General features: G+C 50.2%; 2 protein-coding genes and 1 long non-coding RNA gene across 3 annotated transcripts in view; all 3 read left to right on the top strand.

The window, feature by feature from the left end:
* The window catches only part of LOC144669342 (SH3 and multiple ankyrin repeat domains protein 1-like), a 212,871-nt gene extending 198,893 nt beyond the window's left edge, over window positions 1-13,978 (top strand). The window contains exons 21-23 of the mRNA XM_078531705.1: window positions 417-519; window positions 6,221-8,594; window positions 13,323-13,978. Of these exons, the coding sequence (XP_078387831.1) occupies window positions 417-519; window positions 6,221-8,594; window positions 13,323-13,929 (3,084 nt within the window). The 3' untranslated portion in view covers window positions 13,930-13,978. The remainder of the gene's footprint in view (window positions 1-416; window positions 520-6,220; window positions 8,595-13,322) is intronic.
* Window positions 1-23,251, top strand: part of LOC144669369 (serine/arginine-rich splicing factor 3-like) — a 388,848-nt gene that overhangs the window by 111,689 nt on the left and 253,908 nt on the right. The window lies entirely within an intron of this gene.
* Window positions 18,566-22,433, top strand: LOC144669361 (uncharacterized). Its single transcript, XR_013573662.1, has 2 exons — window positions 18,566-19,019; window positions 19,051-22,433. It is a non-coding gene; the product is annotated as an uncharacterized LOC144669361 (long non-coding RNA).

Genomic DNA, 23,251 nt, shown 5'->3' with positions numbered 1-23,251 from the left:
ATCATTCAGTCCAGTTCTGCGAAGGTTGGGGAAAAAGGACAGTGTCAGGTTCCAAGAGCAGATTTGACCGCTGGAACTCACATTCTGGCCTCACAGTTGCAGAGTGTTAACTGGGGCACTGACAGAATGAGGTACCAGAGGTGAAGCAAAGGGTCCCATGTGGAGCCCCACCCAGTTGGCTGAAAGTGGCGGGGGGTGGGGGGGTGAGTGGCAAGTTGGGGAGGGGGTAGAGGAAGAACCCAAGAGGGGGTGGGATTCATCACAGGAAAACCCCACTGTTGTCCCGTTGGGCTGGGGAAGATGGAATGGCAGCTAATTCTAATTGAGCTCACTCTGCACTGAAGCTCCGGGTTGTGTGAGGTTTGCTGAAAGCAGCCAGAGACGTTTCTAACCGTGGGTCTTATTCCCCTCTCCAGCCGCTGTATGACCAACAGGGGATGACAGCGATGGGCCAATCAGTCAGCTTCGACCGGCCGTACCTGGCTGCACAACAAGGCATCATGCGCCAGAAGTCAATGGGTAAGAGAGTAGCAGGAGAGGCTCCTTGTCATGGGAGATATATCAGCCTGTCAGAGGAGGCCAGTCAGCTCATTGAGCTCCGCCATTCAGTAAGATCATGGCTGATCTTTCACTTTCCCACCCTTATCCCTTGGTTCCTGCAGAATCCAAAGAACAATCATTCTCAGTCTGGAATATATTCAATAACTGAGTGCTGCTCAGCAGCGGTACAGAATTCCAAACATTCACAATCCCTCTGACAGGAGATATTTCTCTTCATCTAAGTCCAGAAGTACCAGCTCCATATCCCTCAATCGGGCTTAGTCTTCACCCACCGAGTGTATTACACTGACAGACCTGTCCCCACCACTACTGTACCCCAGTGTTATACAGTGACTGACCTGTCCCCACCAGTACTGTACCCCAGTGTTATACAGTGACAGACCTGTCCCCACCAGTACTGTACCCCAGTGTTATACAGTGACTGACCTGTCCCCACCAGTACTGTACCCCAGTGTTGTACACTGACAGACCTGTCCCCACCAGTACTGTACCCCAGTGTTATACAGTGACAGACCTGTCCCCACCAGTACTGTACCCCAGTGTTATACAGTGACAGACCTGTCCCCACCAGTACTGTACCCCAGTGTTATACAGTGACTGACCTGTCCCCACCAGTACTGTACCCCAGCGTTATACACTGACAGACCTGTCCCCAGAAGTACAGCACCCCAGTGTTATGCAGTGACAGACCTGTCCCCACCAGAACTGTACCCCAGTGTTATATAGTGACAGACCTGTCCCCACCAGTACTGTACCCCAGTGTTATACACTGACAGACCTGTCCCCACCAGTACTGTACCCCATTGTTATACAGTGACATACCTGTCCCCACCAGTACTGTACCCAGTATTATACAGTGACAGACCTGTCCCCACCAGTACTGTACCCAGTGTTATACAGTGATAGACCTGTCCCCACCAGTACTGTACTCCAGTGTTATACAGTGACAGACCTGTACCCGCCTGCACTGTGCCCAGTGTTATACAGTGACAGACCTGTCCCCACCAGCACTGTACTCCAGTGCTTTACAGTCACAGACTTGTTCCCACCAGTACTGTACCCCAGTGTTATACAGTGACAGACCTGTCCCCAACATACTGTACCCCAGTGTTATACAGTGACAGACCTGTCCCCAACATACTGTACCCCAGTGTTATACAGGGACAGACCTGGCCCGATCAGTACTGTACCTCAGCGTTATACAGTGACAGGCCTCTCCCCACCAGTACTGTACCCCAGTGTTACAGAGTCACAGATCTGACCCCACCCATATTGTATCCCAGTGTTATACAGTGACTGACCTGTCCCAACCAGTAATATATCCCAGTGTTATACAATGACAGCCCTGGCCCCACTAGTACTGCACCCCATTGTTTTGCACTGACAGACCTGTCCCCATCGCACTGTACTCCAGTGCTTTACAGTCACAGACTTGTTCCCACCAGTACTGTACCCCAGGGTTATACACTGACAGACCTGTCCGAACCAGTACTATATCCCAGTGTTATACAGTGACAGACCTGTCCCCAGAAGTACTGCACCCCAGTGTTATACAGTGACTGACCTGACCCAACCAGTACTGCACCCCAGTGTTATACAGTGACTGACCTGTCCCCACCAGTACTGTGCTCCAGTGTTATACAGTGACAGACCTGTCCCCACCAGTTCTGTGCTCCAGTGACAGACCTGTCCACAACTGTACTGTGCTCCAATGTTATACAGTGACAGACCTGTCCCCACCAGTAATGTACCCCAGTGTTATACAGCAACAGACCTTTCCCCATTGTACTATACCCAATGTTATACAGTGACAGACCTGTCCCCACAATACTGTACCCCAGTGCTATAAAGTGACAGGCCTGTCCCCACCAGCACTAGACCCCCGTCTTATACATTGACAGACCTGTCCCCATTAGCACTGTTCCCCAGTGTTATACAGTGACAGACTTGTCCTCACCAGTACTGTACTCATGTTATACAGGGACAGAACTATCCCCACCAGTACTGTACTCCAGTGTTGTGCAGTGACAGACCTGTCCCCACTGTACTGTACCCCAGAGTTAAACAGGGAGAGACCTGTCCTCAACAGTACTGTACCCCAGTGTTATACAGTAACACACCTGCCCCCAACTGTACTCTCCCCCAGTGTTATACAGGGACAGACCTGTCCCCACTAGTTCTGTACCCCAGTGTTGTACAAGGACCTGTCCCCACTAGTTCTGTACCCCAGTGTTGTACAAGGACAGACCTGTCCCCACCAGTACTGCACCCCAGTGCAATGCAGTGACAGACCTATCCCCACTTGCACTGTACCCGTGTTATACAGTGACAGACCAGTCCCCACCAGTACTGCATCCATGTTATACAGTCACAGACCTGCCCCCACCAGTACTGTACCCCAGTGTTACACAGTGACAGACCTGTCCCAGCCAGCACTGTACCCTCGTGTTATACAGTGACAGGCCTGTCCCCACCAGTACTGTACCCCAGTGTTGTACAGTGACAGACCTATCCCCACCAGTACTGTACCCCAATGTTTTACAATGACTGACCTGTCCACACCAGTACTGCACCCCAGTGTTATACTGTGACAGACCTGTCCCCGCCAGTACTGTACACAAGTGTTGTGCATTGACAGACCTGTCTCCACCAATACTGTACTCCAGTGTTATACAGAGACAGACCTGACCCCGCCAGTACTGTGACCCAGTGTTATACAGTGACAGACCCGTCCCCACCAGTACTGTGACCCAGTGTTATACAGTGACCGAACTGTCCCCACCACTATTGAACCCCAGTGTTATACATGTAAGACCTGTCCCCACCAGCACTATACTCCAATGTTACACAGTGACTGATCCGTCCCCACCAGCATTTTACCCAGTGTTATGCAGTGACATACCTGTCCCCACTGCACTGTACCCCAGTGATATATGGTGACATACCTGACACCCTACAGTAATGTACTCCAGTGTTATGCAGTGATTGATCTGTCCCCACCAGTACTGTACCCCAATGTTTTACAATGACTGACCTGTCCACACAAGTACTGCACTCCAGTGTTATACAGTGACAGACCTGTCACAATGTACTGTACCCTAGTGTTATGCAGTGACTGACCTGTCCCCACCAGTACTGTACCCCAGTGTTTTTCATTGACAGACCTGTCCCCACCAGTACTGTACCCCAGTGTTTTTCATTGACAGACCTGTCCCCACCAGTACTGTACCCCAGTGTCATAGGGTGAAAGACCTGTCCCCACCAGTACTGTACCCCAGTTTTATAAAATGACAGATCTGTCCACACCAGTACCCAACCCCAGTTTATTAATATGACATACCTGTCCCCGCCAGTAATGTACCCCAGTGTTATACAAGGAATACCTGTCCCCAGTAGCACTGTACCACAGTACCATACAGTGACGGACCTGTCCCCGCTGATCTGCGGCCCAGTGTTATACAGTGACAGACCTGTCCCCGCCAGTACTGTTCCCCAGTGTTATACAGTGACAGACCTGTCCCCACCAGCACTGTACTCCAGTGGTATGGTGACAGAGCTGTACCCACTGTACTGTACCCCAGTGTGATACAGTGACAGACCTGTCGCCACCAGTACTGTGCCCCAGTGTTTTGAAGTGACAGAGCTGTCCCCAACATACTGTACCCAAGTGTTATACAGGGGCAGACCTGGCCCCACCAGTACTGTACCCCAGTGTTATGCAGTGACGGACCTGACCCCACCCATGTTGTATCCCAGTGTTATACAGTGACAGACCTGTCCCCAGAAGTACTGCACCCCAGTGTTATACAGTGACAGACCTGTCCCCACCAGTACTGAACCCCAATGTTATACGGTAACATACCTGTCCCCACCGTTCTGTATACCAGTGTTTTTCAGTGACAGACCTGTCCTCAGTAGTACTGTACCCCAGTATCATATTGTGACAGACATGCTGCCACCATTACTATACCCCAGTGTTATGCAGTGACAGACCTGTCTCCACCAGCACTGTACCCAAGTGATATAATGTCACAGCCCTGTCCACACCAGTAATGTACCCCAGTGTTATACATGGAATACCTGTCCCCACCAGCACTGTGCCCCAGTGTTATATAGTGACAGAATTGTCCCCGCCAGTACTGTACCCCAGTGTTATAAATTGACAGGCCTGTTCCCACCAGTACTGTATCCCAGTGTTATAGAGGGTCAGACCTGGCCCCACCAATACTGTATCCCAGTGTTATAGAGTGACCGACCTGCCCCCACCACTACTGAACGCCAGTGTTATACATGTAAGACCTGTCCCCACCAGCACTATATCCCAATGTTATACAGTGACCGACCCATCCCCACCAGCATTGTACCCAGTGTTATGCAGTGACAGACCTGTCCCAACTGAATTCCTCCCCAGTGTTATACGGTGACAGATCCATCCCAATGTACTGTACCTCAGTGATTTGCAGAGACTGACCTGTCTCCACTGGTACTGTGCACCAATGTTATGCAATGACAGACATGTCCCCACCAGTCCTGTACCCCAGTGTTATGCAGGGAGAGACCTGTCCCCGCCAGTACTGTACCCCAGTGTTATGCAAGGAGAGACCTGTCCCCGCCAGTACTGTACCCCAGTGTTATGCAGGGAGAGACCTGTCACCGCCAGTACTGTACCCCAGTGTTATGCAGGGAGAGACCTATCACCGCCGGTACTGTACCCCAGTGTTATGCAGGGAGAGACCTATCACCGCCAGTACTGTACCCCAGTGTTATGCAGGGAGAGACCTATCCCCACCAGTACTGTACCCCAGTGTTATGCAGGGAGAGACCTGTCCCCGCCAGTACTGTACCCCAGTGTTATGCAGGGAGAGACCTGTCCCCACCAGTACTGTACCCCAGTGTTATGCAGGGAGAGACCTATCCCCACCAGTACTGTACCCCAGTGTTATGCAGGGAGAGACCTGTCCCCGCCAGTACTGTACTCCAGTGTTATGCAGGGAGAGACCTATCCCCACCAGTACTGTACCCCAGTGTTATGCAGGGAGAGACCTGTCCCCACCAGTACTGGACCCCAGTGCTATACAGGGAGAGACCTGTCCCCGCCAGTACTGTACCCCAGTGTTATACAGGGAGAGACCTATCACCGCCAGTACTGTACCTCAGTGTTATGCAGGGAGAGACCTATCACCGCCAGTACTGTACCTCAGTGTTATGCAGGGAGAGACCTGTCCCTGCCAGTACTGTACCCCAGTGTTATGCAGGGTGAGACCTATCACCGCCAGTACTGTACCCCAGTGTTATGCAGGGAGAGACCTATCACCACCAGTACTGTACCCCATTGCCAATGAAGTACTTTTTAAAGTGTTGTCACTGTAGTAATGTCGGAATCACGGTAGCCAATTGCGCACAGCAAGATCCCAGAGACACGATGTGGCAATCATAATATGTTTTAGCACTGTTGATTGGGGGACAAAAATAATCCAAGTTACTGGGGAGAAGATCTCCCAACTTTCCTTCCCACGGGGCTGGGAACACTCTTTTGGGTCGATAACTGGTTGCTGGACTTGCCCAGCTGGTTATGAGTAAGAATAATAGTGCGTCAGCCAATCCGAACACCAAGTATTACTCAGTGGCTCTTTCCTCTTGTCTCTCTCTCTCTGTGTAGGTGCCCCTGAAGAGGAGAAACAATTCCTGGTGCCCCCCTCCTTTAAGTTTGCCCGCAGCCTGTCTGTTCCGAGTGCTGATGACATCCCCCCGCCCCCCACCACCGCCCCCCCTGACCCTCCGTTCAACCTGCCCCAGCCCCGCTCGGGTCCCCCTCCCCCTCCCCTTGCCGCCGCCCCGGCCTCCGTCCGCTCGACCTTCAACCCCAGCGGCACCGGCGACGCCAAGATCTACGCCAGCCTGCGGCACGACCTGGCGGAGCCGCAGGTCAAGGGGGAGGCGAAGGACCGGCACAAGCGTGAGAAGGCCATGATGTACCGGCAGGAGTCGGAGCAGCTGGTGGACGAGCGGGCCCGAATCTCGGCCGGCGGCTCCTCCTCCTCCTCGTCTGCCTCGCAGCCAAATGCCAGGGGCAGGCGAGGCCAGGCTGCCGAGGGTCGCTACGGCAACGCCACCGCCCGGGTGGTCAACACGGCCATGTACGTGCCGGCTAAGCCCGTGCGGAGGAAGGGGCTGCTGGTCAAGCAGTCGAAGGTGGAGGATGAGCAGCAGCAGCAGCAACAACAGCAGCAGCAACAGCAACAAGACAAGACCTGCTCCATCCCCATCCCGACCATCATCATCAAGGCCCCATCCACCAGCAGCAGCGGGCGGAGCAGCCAAGGCAGCAGCATGGAGGCCGAGGTGGGGGCCGAGCCGCTGCAGGCCCGAGAGAGCCTGGACTTCACCAGCCAGTTCGGAGCGGCCATTGTGGGGGCCGCCCGCCGCGACCGGGAGCGCTACATGGAGGCCCGCCGCAAGTCGGCCATCTTCCTCTCGACGGACGTGGCGGAGGAGGAGTCCGAGAGCTCGCCGCACCTCACGCACTCCAAATCCATTGACGAGGGCATGTTCAACAACGCCGAGACCTTCATGAACATCATGGTGTCGGCCGGCCGGGGGGCGCCGCTGGGCTACGCCTACGAGCCCAAGCTCGGCAAGCAGGCGGCGCCCGCCCCCAGCGCCTTCAGCTCGCTCTCCTCCACCTTCGCCCCCCGCGGCGGCGGCAGCACAGGGGGCGGGACCTTCATCCACCCGCTGACCGGCAAGGTGCTGGACCCCGAATCGCCGCTGGGCCTGGCCCTGGCCGCCCGCGAGCGCTCGCTGAAGGAGCAGCCGAGGAGCGACCCCGCCAGCACCGGCAAGGGCCCGGCAGAGGCGCCCGGCGGTAGCACCGGGCCCAAGCCGCGGGGGGGAGCGGGGCCCCTGGCCGGCCAGAGGAAGGAAGCTGGCGACGCCCGGCCCAGCGCCCGGCCTCCCCTGAGGCTGCAGAGGACGGAGGAGGCGGACGCCCACTCCCAGGAGGCGGCCCACACCTGGGCGCCAGGGGCGGAGGGCGAGGGTCAGGCCGAGTTCCGGGTGCGTTTCGTGGAGAACTCCCACCCGCCCAGCCAGGACGGGCCGCTGACCCCAGCCCCTCCCCCCCCACACCCCAAGCCCCCCGACCCCGAGGCCCTGCCCCTGACCATCCTCCCCCCGCCCGCCCCCTCCATCGACGCGGAGGAAGAGTTTGTCTTCAGCGACCCCCTGCCCCCTCCGCTGGAGTTCTCCAACAGCTTCGACAGCTCCGAGGTGCCCCCTCCCCCACCGCCCCCTCCCCCGCCCCCTCCCCCTCCCCCGCCCCCACCCCCGCCGCCGCCCTCCTCTGCCCCCGAAGCGGGCAGCCTGCCCACCGTGGACTCGACGGGCTCGAGCCTGACCTCGTACGACAGCGAGGTGGCCAACCTGACCCAGACCCCCAAGGAGAACCACCTCAACTGCTCGGCCGAGGGGGCAGCAGGCAGCAGCAGCAGCCGCACCCCCTCGGCTGAGACTCTCCTGGACAACGTGGGTGACTCGGGCATTGAGGAGGTAGACAGCCGGAGTGGGAGTGACCACCACCTGGAGACCATCAGCAGCGTCTCCACCTTCTCCAGCCTCTCAGGCCTGTCCTCGGAGGGCAATGAGCTGCTGGACACCTACATCGCTTACCTGGACGGGCACGTCTTTGGCTCCGACAAGCCCCCCTTTGCCTCCCGGGTGAGGTCCCGGCCTTTGATGGGTAGGGGGCCGGGCCCCCTGAGGGATCCCACCGCGCCTCCACCTGTCTCCAACATCCCCTTCCCGCCACCCCAGCCTCCCAGCGAGTCCGCCAAGCCACAGGAGCGCCAACCGCCCACTGCCTCGATCTGGGAGGATTCGTCGCTTGCCCAAGGGCCCAACATGGCATCCATGAAGGCCAGCATCATTAGCGAGCTGAGCTCCAAACTGCAGCAGATGAGCGGAACGTCCTGGACCCGGTCGAGCGACACCCCTGGACCACCGACAGCCTCCAAGCCCATGATTCCAAGACACAGGTAATGCCATAGAAGCAGAAGGAGACCATTCAGCCCCTTGGGCATGTTGCACCATTCAGTGAGATTGCGGCTGATCTGTATGCCAACTTTATCCACCTACTTTGGCTCCTTACCCGTTCAATACCCGTGTCCAGCTAAAAAATCTTATCGATCTCAGATTTCAAATGATTAATATTGTTAAGATCTGCTGTTTTTTTTGTAGGAGCTTCACACTTCTACCACCTCTGGTCGCTTGGTAGTACAGAACTTGAGTACTGCTGAAAAAAGAGACATGCTGTCCAAGCTTTTCATCTTGCACTCATCAGGAAAGATTCTCAAGAATACCAAATCTCAATGGGAATAACAATTTATGTTACATGAGAAAAGAGTGCTGATTGGTTGGTGCATTTTCCCTGGCAACCCTTTGGCCAACTTGCCAGCCAATCAGCACCCTCTTCTCATTCAGTGTAAATTCTTGCTTGCTATGAAATTTGGCATTCTTGCGTCTGCCCTGATGAGTGCACGACAAAAAGCTTTGACAGCATGTCTCTTTTTTCAACAATGCTCCTGCCAACCTTTGTGTAAAGAAGTGTTTCCTGAGCGAACTTCTCCCTGAAATTTCCGATTTTCACGTTTTGTTCCCCATTGTCCTAGACTCCCCCACTGGTGCAAAAAAGTTTTTCTCTTAGCAATTCCTTTCAAACCAACTCACTCCTTAACTTTCCATATTCCAGGGAATACAGTACAGGCCTAGTTTATGTAATCTCTCCTCATCGTCTAATCCTTGGAGGCCTTGTATTACTCTGTTGAATCTATGCTGCACTCCTTCCAAGGCTAAGTTAGCTTTTCAAGGTGTAATGTCCAGATGGGTACAATTTAATCCAGTTTTAGTCTAGCCAGGGCTCTGTAAAATTTTTAGCAAAACTTCCACCACTTTATACTCTTTTAAGTAAACCAATGAGGGTTAAACAAATAAACAAATGAGCTTCCCTATTAAAGGGGGCACTTTGAAATTATTGCAATATAATCAAAATGTTTAAAGGGGATTTATCAAATTAAAATTAAATTTCTGAGTGTCGACTCCAGCCCCTGCGGTGCCCACTGGTCGCACAGGGCCTCAAGTGTACTGGGGGACACCGTGGGCTCCCTCTCCAGGGACAAATGTAACCATGGAAGAGAGGCAGGTAGTCAGTCTGAACGACCCCCTTGACCACCCGCTGCCTGGACCTGTTAATGGCCACCTTGGCCAGGCCCAGAACAGGCTAACGAGGAGGCCCATCCGATCCACTCGCCTCCCTCAGCATCGGGCGGCCAAAGATTAGGATCATGGGGCTGAAGTTGAAGGAGCACTTGAGGAACAGTCTCTTCAAAAAGTGGAACAGGGGCTGCAACCTCACACATCCCACATAGACATGGAACATGGACTCCTCAAGGCTCTGGTAAACACAGGTGGCCCGCGAGTCTGTGAACTGGTGTAATTTCTTGTTGTACAGGACTGCCGCGTGCAATATCCTCCATGTCAAATCCCCGATGGAGAAAGGGAGAACTCCCATGCAGATAGCCCTCCACCAGGGGCCCATCCCCCTCCACCCCTTTATCATCTATCCCACTAGCTACAAAGGTGACCTTCAGGCACTATCGGCTCTGCATATGGCAGAGTCTGCAGGTTGCACATTGGGCTTATCGGCCATCTCCAAACCCATTGAACTGCAGTGGAAGCAAGTCATCCTTGATCCCAAGGGACTCCCAAAGAAGAGGAAGACAAAAATGAACATTCCTCCACCTTCTTCCACTCCTCTCCTAATGGGGCTGCCTCGCACTGGGGTCGCATTTCATGTTCTCCAGTATGTGCTACCTCTCCTAGTTCTCCAGGCTTAAGCTTTCATAGTAAGTGTGCATAGGCTGTTCAGTGCAGGAGGAGGCACTGTCAGGCAAGACGCCTTCTGTTCAACCACTCTTCCACCAAGGGTGACGACCAGAAACATAGGGACCACTAGACGAAGAAAAGATCTGTCTGGTCAACTTTCCCCATCCTGCTTAGTCACATGATATAATAATGGAGTAATTGACCGATCGCATTGATCAATCTCCATCAATGAGTCTACAACAGACCCAGATGTGAGGTGAGGAAAACCCTCAGTGGTGGAGAGTTCTGGGAACCATAGGTCCATATGGAATTGGTCATTTAGGACTGAGATGAGGAGAAATTTCTTCATTCAAAGAGCATAAGAGTTAGGAGCAGGAGTAGGCCATTTAGCCCTTTGTCCCTGCTCCACCATTCAACAAGATCACAGTTGATCTTTTACCTCATCTCCCTCTTCCTGCATTATTCCCATGTCCCTTAATTCCCTTAATACCCCAAAATCTATTGATCCCGCTCTTCATCAACGACTGAACATCCACAACCCTCTGGGGTAGAGAATTTCAAAGATTCACAAACCTCTGAACAAATTTTTCCTCATCTCAGCCCAAAATGGCTGACCCCTTATCCTAAGACTGTGTCCCCGTGTTCTAGATTCCCCAGCCAGGGGAAAACAACTTCTCAGCATCAACCCTGTCCCACCCCCTTAAGGATGTTATATTTAATCAGATCACCTCTAAACTTGAAGAAACATAGAGAGCAGGTCGACTCAATCTCTCCTCACAGGACAATCCTCTCATCCCAGGAACTAGGGAATGGACCTTCGTTGCACTCCCTCTGGGGCAAGTATGCCCTCCTTTAGGTGAGGAGACCAGAACTGCACGCAGTACTCCAGGTGTGACATTACCAATGCCCTGTGGAATTGTCTGAAGAGCTATTTACTCTTATACTCCGATCCTTTTCTAACAAAAACTAACACATTGTTTGCCTTCTTAATCGCTCACTTTACCTGCCTGTTAAGTTTGAGATTCATGTGGTAGAACACCAAGGTCCCTCTGAATGTAAACATTTCCTTGTCTCTCTCAGCACTCACAAAACGTTCTTCCTTTCTATTTTTCCGACCAAAGTGGATACATTCATATTTGGCCACATTGTATTCCACCTGGCTGGCTCTTGCTCACTCACCCAACGTGCCTATATCCCTCTGTCCCTCTTTGCCACTTACTTTCCCACCTGACTTTGTATTATCAGCAAACTTGGATAAGTTACAACTCAGTACCCTCATCTAAGTGATTAATATAGATTGTAAATAGCTGAGGTCAGAGTACTGATACTTGTATTACCCGGCTAGTTACAGCCTAGCAACCCGAAAATGTCATGTTTGTTCCTACCCTTTGTTTTCAGTCCATTAACCAATCCTCAATCAGAGGGTTGTGAGTCTTTGGAATTCTCTACCCCAGTGACCTGAATGAAGTCGCTGAATATGCATAAGACAGAGATCGATAAATTGTTGTACACTAAGTGATATAGGGATAGTATGGGCAGATGGGAGGTCTTGTGACCCCATGGGCAGTGCCTCTGCCTCTGAGCCAGAAGCTCCAGGCTTGAGTCCCACTCTGAGACTTGATGACCAACAAAGTTGCATCCATAGCTCAGCCAAAGAGGTTGAGTATCAACCTGCAAATCCTTCCAACACATGCCAATGGAAGGCCGTAAGAACAGGAGAGATTCCTGGTCAGCCATGGGATGGAAGGAATGTCGGAGCCTCTGCCATCACTACCCATACCTCTAGACTACAACATGCATGTTAAAGTGCATGCTACCAAAGTAACTGGATCACCTGACAGAACGGTACCACACCCACCACCACAGGCTGGTGGAGTTTGGATAGGAAATTAGCCATGATCTTATTGATTGGTGGAGGGGGCATAAAGGGTTGAATGGCCTACTCCTGTTCCTATTTCTTATGTCTGAAGTCACCTGACCCTCCCAGGAATGCTTCACTAACCATAGGAACACAGGCCATTCAGCCCTTTGAGCCTGTTCTGCCATTCAGGGAGATCATGGCTGATTTGTATCTTAACTTCATCTACCTGCCTTGACTCCATATCCTTCTACGCTCTTCACTTACAAATAAATTATATCATGTCCCACAACTGTGCGCAGTTGTGGTCTCCTTATTTAAGGAAGGATGTAAATGCATTGGAGGCAGTTGAGAGGAGGTTTACTAGATTGATACCTGGAATGAGTGGGTTTTCTTATGAGGAAAGGTTGGACAGACTGGGCTTGTTTCCACTGGAGTTTAGAAGAGTGAGGAGTGACTTGATTGAAGTATACAAGATCCTGAACGGCCTTGACAAGGTGGACGTGGAAAGGATCCTCTTGTGGGTGAGTCCAGAACTAAGGGGCACTGTTTTAAAATTAGAGGTCACCCATTTAGAGCAGAGATGAGGAGAAATTTTATTGAGGCCTGTGCGACTTTGGAATTCTCTGCCTCAGAAGGTGGTGGAGGCAGGGCCATTGGATATTTTTAAGGCCGAAGTAGATAGATTCTCATTAGGCAAGGGGATCAAAGGTTATTGGGGTTAGATGGGAATGTGGAAATCGAAACACAAGCAGATCAGTCATGACCTTACTGAATGGTGCAGCAGGCTCGAGGGGCTGAATGGCCTGCTTCTGCCCCTATTTCGTAATGTTCATATGACCGTCTCCACTTCCACCACCCTCATGGGCAGCGAGTTGCAGGTCGTTAACCGCTCGCTGTGTAAAAAAAAGTAAAATAAATCCTGTGAATAAATGAAAATAAGAAAAGTTGGGGCTGTGTTGAATGGGAGCAATGCCACGGGAGCATGGCGAATGGCTTTCCGTTTTTTTTCTCTTTCCTGCAGGATCGCTGATGACTCCGTGTTGGGAGCCACGGCTCAGAAACTGCCGCTGAGCAGCACATTCCAGAACTGGCCGAAAACCCCCCAGCACAGCCCAAAGCCCCCCAAGACTGTGGAGTTTGACATTAAACCCGCCATGAGGAGAGCGCCCAGCCCCTCCATGCCCCTTCAGGCCGCCGAGCACAGGGCCAACCCGGGCACCCCCCGGCCCTCCTCGCTGCCCATCCTGCCCTCGGCGGCCGCGGCGCACCCGGCGCCCCCAGCGGGCTACGACGTGCACAGCGCCCCCACCTCGGCCGGCAACAGCTTCGCCAGCTTCCCGCCCGGCAGCCGGGCCCACTCGCCCACCACCAGCTTCCAGTCGCCCCCGCCCGTGCCCCCCGACAAGCCCTTCGCCGCCAAGCCGCTGGCCTTCTGGACCAAGTTCGACGTGGCGGACTGGCTGGAGTACCTGCACCTGGGCGAACACAAGGAGCACTTCCTGGAGAACGAGATCGACGGGAGCCACCTGCCCTCGCTGCAGAAGGAGGACTACGTGGACCTGGGTGTGACGCGGGTGGGACATCGGATGAACATCGAGCGAGCCTTGAAACGGCTGCTCGAGAGGTGATCGCAGAGTGTGTGGGGCTGCCTCCGATAGTCCCCCATCCTCCCTCCACCCCACCCACACTTCCCCTCCGCAACACCCCCTCCCCACCCCCACCCCCCCCGCCCCTCAATCTCCCCTTTAGAAACCAAGTGAAGAAGGCAGCAAGAATGGTGATTGTACAAAACTGACACTGCGCAGTAGTGTTCTTACAAAGTCTCCAACACCAGCTCTGATCAGCAAGAGAGAAAAAAAAAAGCCTCTGCTGTACTCGAGGGGGGATTAAGACAAATCGCCATCGTATGGACAGGTTGTCTCATTGGGGGAACTGAGGTTTCTTCCACTCCATCTTTTCCATTATGTTTCTTTATCTCTGAGCTAGTGCTGCTTTTTTTTTTTTCCTGACTTTTGTTTTTTGCAGTGTGAATTATATCAGTAATCACTTTTCTCTGCATGCTTGGGGGCTCAAGGCATTCTGTTTCTCTTCTCTGTGACACTTACTTGGCCTTCCCATCCATCATCTGGGTTACTTTTTGAGGTGATCGCAAAATTCGCCCGCCCCTTTCGCAACAAGGAAAATTGCACTCTTCGATTTACACACACACACACACACACACACACGGGAATGCACATAGGAACAGGAGGAGGCCATTCAGCCCCTCGAGCCTGTTCCACCATTCAGTGAGATCATGACTGATCCACGACCTACCTCCACATACTCGCCATTTCCTCATATCCCTTAACATCTTTGACTAACAAAAGAAACCTATTAATCTCAGATTTAAAATTAACAACTGATCCAGCATCAGTTGCCGTTTGTGGAAGAGAGTTCCAAACTTTTACCACCCTTTATGTGTAGAATTGTTTCCTAATTTCACCCCTGAAAGGTCTGGTTCAAATTTTTAGACAATGTCCCCTCGTCTTAAACTCCCCATGCAGCAGAAATAGTCTTTCCTCTCTCTATGCTGTCTGTTCCCCTCAGTACCTTGAAAACTTGGATCAAATCATCCCTTAACTTTCTAAATTCCAGGGAATACAACCTGAGTTTGCATAATCTCTCATGAAATGTCCCACCATTGTGCGCGCGCACACACTCTCTCACACATACACACAGACACACTCACACTCACTCATACACACGCTCACTCACACACACATACACACACACTCTCATGCAAACACACACACGCTCACACTCACGCTTTCACATACACACACTCTCATGCAAACACACACACTCACACTCGCTCACACTCACACATGCACACACATGCTCACACTCACACACACACACTCACTCACTCACACATTCAATCATACACGCTCACACATGCTCACACTCACACTCGCTCACACACTCACTCGCACATATACACACACATACTCATGCAAACACACACTCACACAGACACTGACACATGCCCACACATACTCTCATGCTCACATTCACTCACACACGCACACTGATGCTCACACTTACACACACCCTCACCCTCACACACACGCTCACACACACACTCACACACACACTCACTCACACACTCACACTCACTTACACACACACACACTCACTCACGTTCACATTCACTCACACACACACACACACATTCATGTGCTTGAGCAGATTCTCCACTACACTTGTCGTGTTAACCTGGCAGGGTGGCGTGTTTTACATCAATAGGGTTATAATCCACAGAGCGTGATAGGAGAAATATTACAGGAATTAAATGTGATGGAGAAAGTAACTTTTAAATTATCATGAGCGGTCCATCATGTGCCATTTATATACAAGGAGTCAGACAAAGTGTGAGGCGGGGTTAAAGTTTGGTCATATTCAGACCAGGGTTTGCAAAGAAAATGCAGTCGCCATTTTCGAGGTTAGATTCCTGTCCTTCTTCCATTCCCAGTGTACAAACCTCCACTGATATTTGGAATGTGAATAGCCTATGTAAACATGTTGCACTGCAGCACCCCCCACTGGGGTGGAGGATATAATTACAGCTTGATGAGGTGCTAGAGGGAAATAAGTTGTGCATATCTGGAATTTAGAATGGTGAAAGTTGACACAAGGTGCAGATGTGGACAATGCTAGGGATAACATGAACCACTGGCATATGCACAGGCTCGCGCACAGCCCCCACACTTGAACGCATACACACTCTTTCCTGCATCATGACCGTTGCATTTACATAGTGCACACCTGCAAACCCACAAAAAGTTGGCACGACAGAGCCTCTCAATGCATCACTGAACCTCCCAGCGCTGAAAGGGATGGTTATCCTGTCGGAAGTTAAGGAATGTTTTGTAGTTCTGTTTATGGCTAAGGTTCTGTGGGGACTGGAGACTGAGCACTGAGGGCAGGTGTGGGAAGCTGAACCAGCAGCTCCATCCTCATTTATTTTGCTTTCAGGCCGTGGGCGTTGCTGGCATATTACGCCCAGCCCCTAGTTGCCTCTTCAGCAGTGATGGTGACAAAATTGCTGTAATCACGTTTCCCGCCTACTTTTAATCCCTTCCTCACCAGGAGATGATCCACCATATTGTTTGTAGACTTTGTTTCTGGTTCTCTCCCTCTCTCTCTTTCTATTTGTGTTTTTCTCTTCTTATTTCCTCCTGTATTTAACCCTTTAGAAGATTCAGCACTAGACCAAATGGGAATATCAAGGCGAGGAGGTGGGCTAAGACAAGGAGTGAATGGAACTTCCTTCAAATTGAGGCTCCAAAACCCTCTGTTGATGAGAAGCAAGGATGAATTTTTAGAGATCCAAGAGTATCCCAGGATGATATGGCGGTTGGGTGGGGGGGGAACGGGGGTAGGAGATGGAAAGAGAGGGTAAGGCTAGGACAGTGAGGTCTTCTGATGTGTCAATGCATGTGGGTGCAACAGCAAGCTGTACAGACCAGAAGGTGCTAAGCTTAATCCCTGGTTTGTGCTGATCTTAAGTCAACTCAAGCCGCTAGGGAGGGGGAGGAAAGCGTTCAGAGCTCCTATCGCTCAATCACAGACCTATGATCCCTACCATGCAAAGAGAACGAGGACAGTGATTTGATTTGCCCTTCCTCCCTGGTTGGATAGTCCACTGTAAAGGCTACTTGTGACATGGCCTTTAAGAACTGGGACTACTTGGGACACCATGTCGCATCAAAAAAAAACAGGGGCATTGGAGGAAATTGAGCCCCTTTTAACCTCATAGATGCCAAACCACTTCTATAGATTTCTGAATGGAGATGGGTGGAGGTACTGGTTCCAATGCACTGATAATAAATTGACAAATGGACCCCAAGCCAGGTGGCAAAGGTTGACACTCATTGTGAATCCTTTTCTTGACAGTTCATTTAGTTACAGAATGCAGCATTACATATGTCTGCCTCCTACCTATTAACCCAGTGCCCCAACAGTCTCTCTTTATATGTGCTCAAGATACTTAATCCATCTGTTTATCTTCAATATTAACAACACAATCAACATCACATTAATGTGTATCAGACCAATAGATCAGAGTTTTAATTAGCATCAGAAAAGTAAAGCTAGACATTACGAAGATGAATTATATGGAGGCCTAGGGACAAACTGAAAGATGACGAGGCCTAGTTTAGAAGAAAATTAATTGAAGCCCAGAACTTATTGCCAGCCATAGTGGTGAGTACAGTACATATATTCATGGGCACCATAGCTGGAATTCAGCCCATCGGGCAATATTCAACCCTATTGCAAGCAAAGGCAGTTATTTTCTTCGATCCAATTTTCCCACACTCTGGGCCTGATTTTAACTCCATGCAAGTGAATGGATTTTGGAATGGATTAAAATCCATCTACTTGGAGTTAAAATCGGGCCCTCTCTCTCTCTGTACCCTTACTAGGGAATATAGTGTCCATCTTATTTCTAAACTCCTCAACTGATGTTATATCCGCCCCCACATCTTTTGGTTTGTTTTTTTTTCTTCGATTTGCTTTTAACCAGAAATCTAGGCTTACTTTCCCTTAATTCTGGGTTCCTCGGTATGAAGGAGAGCTGCACCTCACTCTTCAAACACCTTCGATATTTTTAAAGTGATTCAGTTACATCCAGTCTCGCTAAATCTCCACAACTTCTAGAGAAACCAACCCAAACATTGCTCCTTTCCCATCCCTGCCATTGCTTAAAAGGGGCATTAGTTGGTCAGGGTAGCATTTTTTAAAGAGAATTGTCCCTACGAGCTCATAGAGCATTCCTCTGTTAATATCCCTACCCTAACCACATCGTTGGAGCACTTACACCACACCAGCATCAGTGGTTCAAGGCAGCTCACCACCATTTTCTCAAGGGGCAATAAGAGATTGCCAATAGATGCTGGCCTTGCCAGCAATGCCTACGTCCCATGAGTGAATGCCTAAAAAAAACCAAATGAGGCAGGGTGGGTGTGAAGTTCTTGGGACAGTTGCATATTCAGCCAGAAACCATTTTGAATTAGAACTGCACAAATGGTTAAACATGCCTTTTATTAACTATTCCTAGCAGACTCCCTCTGCTGGTACATGTGTGTAAAGTAGTCTCAAGTGGACAAAATGCAACTTTCAATGCACTACAGTGGGAAGGGTGAATCCTGCGATCACTTTGGTTCCCCTCTCCCACCACCAACCCCCCACCCCACCCCCCCTCCCCCCACCCCCACCCCCCCACCAAGAGCACTGCTTTGCCTGTAGACTTCTGTTTCTCTCTGTTGTTGCTACCGACAGACCCAATCTTGCCATCTGCTTCCCTCGCCATCTCATTCTTCCCTCCATCTCTGGGTCTTCGGGGTAGGGAGATCAGACACGGGACTCTGGGATCCTGCGGCAACTTGTCCGCAGTGTTTCAAAGGGCTTGTTCGTTGCACTGCTCGCCAACTCCTGCGCGGAGGGATTGCTATATTTTTAAAAAACAAAAACAAGAGATAAAATGGACAAATTGTCTTCCATTTGAACAGGGGTGTGATTTTTCTCTCCCACCCTCATTTACCCCCTGCCCTTCCATGTATGTTGCACGATGTTGGAATGTTATGAGTCTTCTATGGATTGTTTTATTAATGATGTGAGCGGTTTACTGATTTAGGTAGAGTGTTGGGAGGGGGGAGTTTGGGGGGGAGACAAGCGAGTTTTGTTTTACTTGGGGAGGGAATGGTTAGCGATATTTTTAAATCGCGTCACAATGCAAAAGGGAGATTTGAAAAAAAATATGGGATGATTAAGGGAGAAAAGCAAAGAATAAAAAAGGGTATTTTTGTGACGCTAATTAGTGCAATAATAGGAATACTGTGTGCTGCATCTTACAGGCAGAAATCAGATTTAATTTTATGGTTATATATATATAACTATTTGAAAAAAAAGTTGGGGAGGGTGGGGGAATTGTATACCACCTCTGGTTCACAAAAGCAAAATTGAGGTTTAATGTAAGCGCTCTCCAGTGAACCATTCATTGTAACTACGGCTTGTTCCCGTCGTTTGAATTCATCGCTACACAAAGTTCAACCCTTAAAAGTGCGGGTTCGATGCATTTGTTGTGTTAACTGTACAGTGTTTCAGATTTTTTTTCTCACCAATGCCTGTGAGGTTTGAAAGAAATAATATATAGATATCAATATTTAAGAGTTTTTTTTTTAAATTTAAGGTACTTTAATTAAGGTTCCGCAAGTTGGAACCCCACGTCTAATCGAACACAGCCTGACGTTTGTGTCTCGCTGCATGTTCAATTGGGATGGTTGGTGAGGGGGAGGAGGTGCATTAATACCCATTCCTACCCCGTGGTTTGCTGGTGAAGAGCTTGCCTACTCTCAGCTGGGGTGGGGGCAGTGTGCCAACTCAAATCTGGGCACTTCAAGGAACGCAAGATGCCCTCCACAGGCCGACTGAGATTTTCCTGAGGGGGGTGGGCACAATGGAGCTGGCCGCACCGCGCCATTAAATGCCAATGTCTTGAATGGTCAATTAGAATTTGTCAGCAACTTTTGTCACATGTGCTGGAGAAAAATATCACCCCATCCTTGCATGCGTGTGCGTGTGTGTGTGTATGTGCGTGTGTGTGTGTGTGTGTGTGTCTGATTGGGTGGAGTGGGCACAGGGTAGGAGCACATTAAGTGGCGGGGAGAAAGTGATGCCACCTAATGCCATGCCCATGGTCATGCCCAAAAAGTGTTGTTGCACAATTCGTTGGGCGTACAGGCTGATACTAAACCCCAGGTCACCAGCCGCTGGTCAACTAGAGGTCCCATCAAATGATAATGGCACAGAAGGAGGCCATTCGGCCCATCATGACTGTGCCTGTTGTCGTCAGATGTTCCCAAATCACCTCAGCACCCTGAGCTTAATGCGAGGTGAGCAGAATTTGTGTCAACTTTGTTTTCCCCTTAAGAAATGGTATCAGTTGCAAATAACTGTGGTCACAATAATTAATACAAATATCAGGGACCAAAAAGTTGCTGAGATGTTGACTATTATAATAGTCGTTTGGTAGTACAGAACTTGAGGATTACTGAAAAAAGAGACATGCTGAAGCTTTTTGTCTTGCACTCGTCAGGACACTCTTGCAAGGATGTTCAGATCACAGCTTGTGCGAGTGTCAAATGTGTGAAAGGACTTGTCAAAGATTTGATATATTTAATTTTCTCCTACAAATGGCATCCCGCAGAAAATAAAATGCCATTAATTAATGTCGCCAATAGTTTGCAATGTGCACACCACAGTGCCTACGTGTGTGTTGTATGTGTGTGTGTGTGTGTGTGTGTGTATGTCTCCCATGGACTCTTGGTTCTCTGCCTCCCCCTTTCCCCACACCCTTTTCTATGTGCCAAAACAGTCAGCAAAGAAGTTTTGTCCCTGTAGCGATAGTCCCTAAACATAAGAGACGATATTGCCCTCAGCATTTGCTTGACGAATAGTCCAGTGCAAACCTTCTCTCTCTCTGCAGAGTCAGAAAGCGGCCAAGTGACTGCATTCACTGATAATTAATCTTTGTATGGCCGTGGTGTCTTGCGTTCCTCAACTCCTGTCTCCCACCCATCCTCCTAATTGCATGAAGTGACCTGCCACTGGTAGTCAGTGAACTGCTGTCTCTTTATCTATTTATTTATTGTGCAGTTTGGATTGTAGCTGAACCCATTTCCATTGTGAATACAACACTGTGGTGGCCTCGTTTGTGCTCTTGCAGCTTTGGGAACGGTGCCACGAGCAGGGATGTAGCCTGTGTTGTAAAGTGCCATCGCCGATTGCAATATGTGTATCGGCCACATTTCACATGCCAAGTTCATTAACAAAATCTAACTGTGCCAAAGCCAGCCATGTTGTGGCTGCCCTCTTTAAGTGTCAAAAGAGAGAGAGTTGTTCCCAGGGTGGGTTCCTGAATGATAGTTAGACAGACACCTCCCGGACAGCCAGTCTCTGCTGACTACTGACTGGGCAGCATGGTGCTTCACCTCTGGGCGCTGGGTTCAAATCCCATCCGGACCAATGGGAATAAAATCTCTTCCGGATTTCCCCACAGGAATTGAGCTTGGGGCAGCCGTAGGATCTTCCAGCACTGAAGGAGAAGGCCACTCGGCCCATCCTGCTTGTGCCACCACTTTGAAAGGTCAACCCAGTTCCATTTTTAAGAGGCAGAAGAGGCGAGGCTCCCTGGGTATCATGATGCTTAGCTGTGGGGTGGGTGGGGGTGGTGTGATTGTTCTTGGGACAGGTGCAATGGATCCTCTGGTTCTTTTTGTCCAACATTTCCCCTCCACAGACTAGCCAGCCGAGGCATAGCCTCTTTATTTATGTCCAAACGTTTGGTGTGGAAACTGTTCAGTGCCTCAAGTTCCCTTTCAGTCCCAGTATGTCACTTAACCGCTGCTGGGTGGATTCCAAGTGCACTCATATCTCATATCGCGGTCTGTATATACCTTCAGGAGAACAAAGGAGAAAGTTTTGGACCAGCGGGGGACAGATTGTAAAGCCCATTCTCTCCTTTTAACATTCCATCTTTCCAGTTTCTCGGGACAAGTTGGCGAGGTATCAAACCACAGTAGGGGACAAACTTTTTTTAAATTCAGTAACTGGGGCGGGCGGGGTGGGGGGGCGCTGATTAAAAACTCAAAAAAAAAATAGGAGCTGAGAGTTCCACGAGTGTTCAGCCTCGCTGAGAGATGGCTGGAACTGCAGAGGCTCAGAGCTGGCCGCCCGCTGGCCTTGCTCCTTTCAGTGTGCAAACGCGCACAATGATTGAAAACTGCATATTTCAAACAAAAAGGGCTCAAGAGTGTGAATGTATCTAATACAGGAATGTAGAGAATTTCAACGATGAAAAAAAAAATTGAAATATCATCTCTGATAATGAATATTAAAAACCTCTGTTACCATTTTTCATGTACTAAAACTACTAGAGTGTAAAAGAGGTGTTGTTTTTCTGCTGCTTACCTCAGTATACCAGCTGATGGATAAGTATTCTGATTTTATTGCATATCATGTAAAGTGTACATAAACAGGGAGAACATTCCGGGAATGCATTGTACAGGAAATAAACAATCATAATGAATAATCGTCTCGCATTTTTATTTTGATATTTCTGGGGGGTTTCCCCCCCCCCCTTTATTCTTTCGTGGGACGTGGGCATCACTGGCAGGGCCAGCATTTTGTCGCCCGTCCCTAGTTGCCCTTCAACTGAGTGGTTTGCTGGGCCATTTCAAGGGGCAGTTAAGAGTCAACCACATTGTTGTGGGTCCGGAGTTACATGTAGACCAGACCAGGTAAGGACAGCAGATTTCCTTCCCTAAAGAGCTAAAGTTAGTGAACCAGATGGGTTTTTTTAGAACAATTCAGTGCTTTCATAATCATTATCACCGAGATGAGTTATTTATTCCAGGTTTATTAATTAATTGAATTTATATTCTCCCAGCTGCCGTGGATTTGAACCCGTGGCCCCAGAGCATTCACCAGTCCCAATGAGCCGAAACGCCTGAACGCACGTCGCCATTTTGTTTTTGACGCTTTCATGCTGAAGCGATTCTGACTCATCCACTCCAAGTGTCACAAAACGTAAAGCAAACAAAGGAGGTGGGCCTTGGCGGTGTGTACACAAGCATGAGAGATAGGAGCTGGAGGAGACCATTTGGCCCCTTGAGCCTGTTCTGCCATTCCCTCAGATCATGGCTGACCTCCTACCTCAACTCCACCTTCCCCGTACTATCCCCATAAACCTTAGCATCTAAAAATCTATCAATCTCAGTCTTGAACGAGACAGCATAGAGAGAACTTTACTCTGTATCTAATTCATGCTGCACCGGATGTTAAGGGACAGTGTACTTATGTTGCACTTGTCCCAACATTGCCTGACAGGGGAATGGCTAGTTTAAGAGT

This window comes from Cetorhinus maximus, chromosome 29, assembly GCF_964194155.1.
Source record: "Cetorhinus maximus chromosome 29, sCetMax3.hap1.1, whole genome shotgun sequence".
In the NCBI taxonomy this organism is placed as follows: Eukaryota; Metazoa; Chordata; class Chondrichthyes; order Lamniformes; family Cetorhinidae; genus Cetorhinus; species Cetorhinus maximus.
The sequence above is the reverse complement of the archived record's forward strand: the minus strand, read 5'-3'. Positions and strand labels throughout refer to the sequence as shown.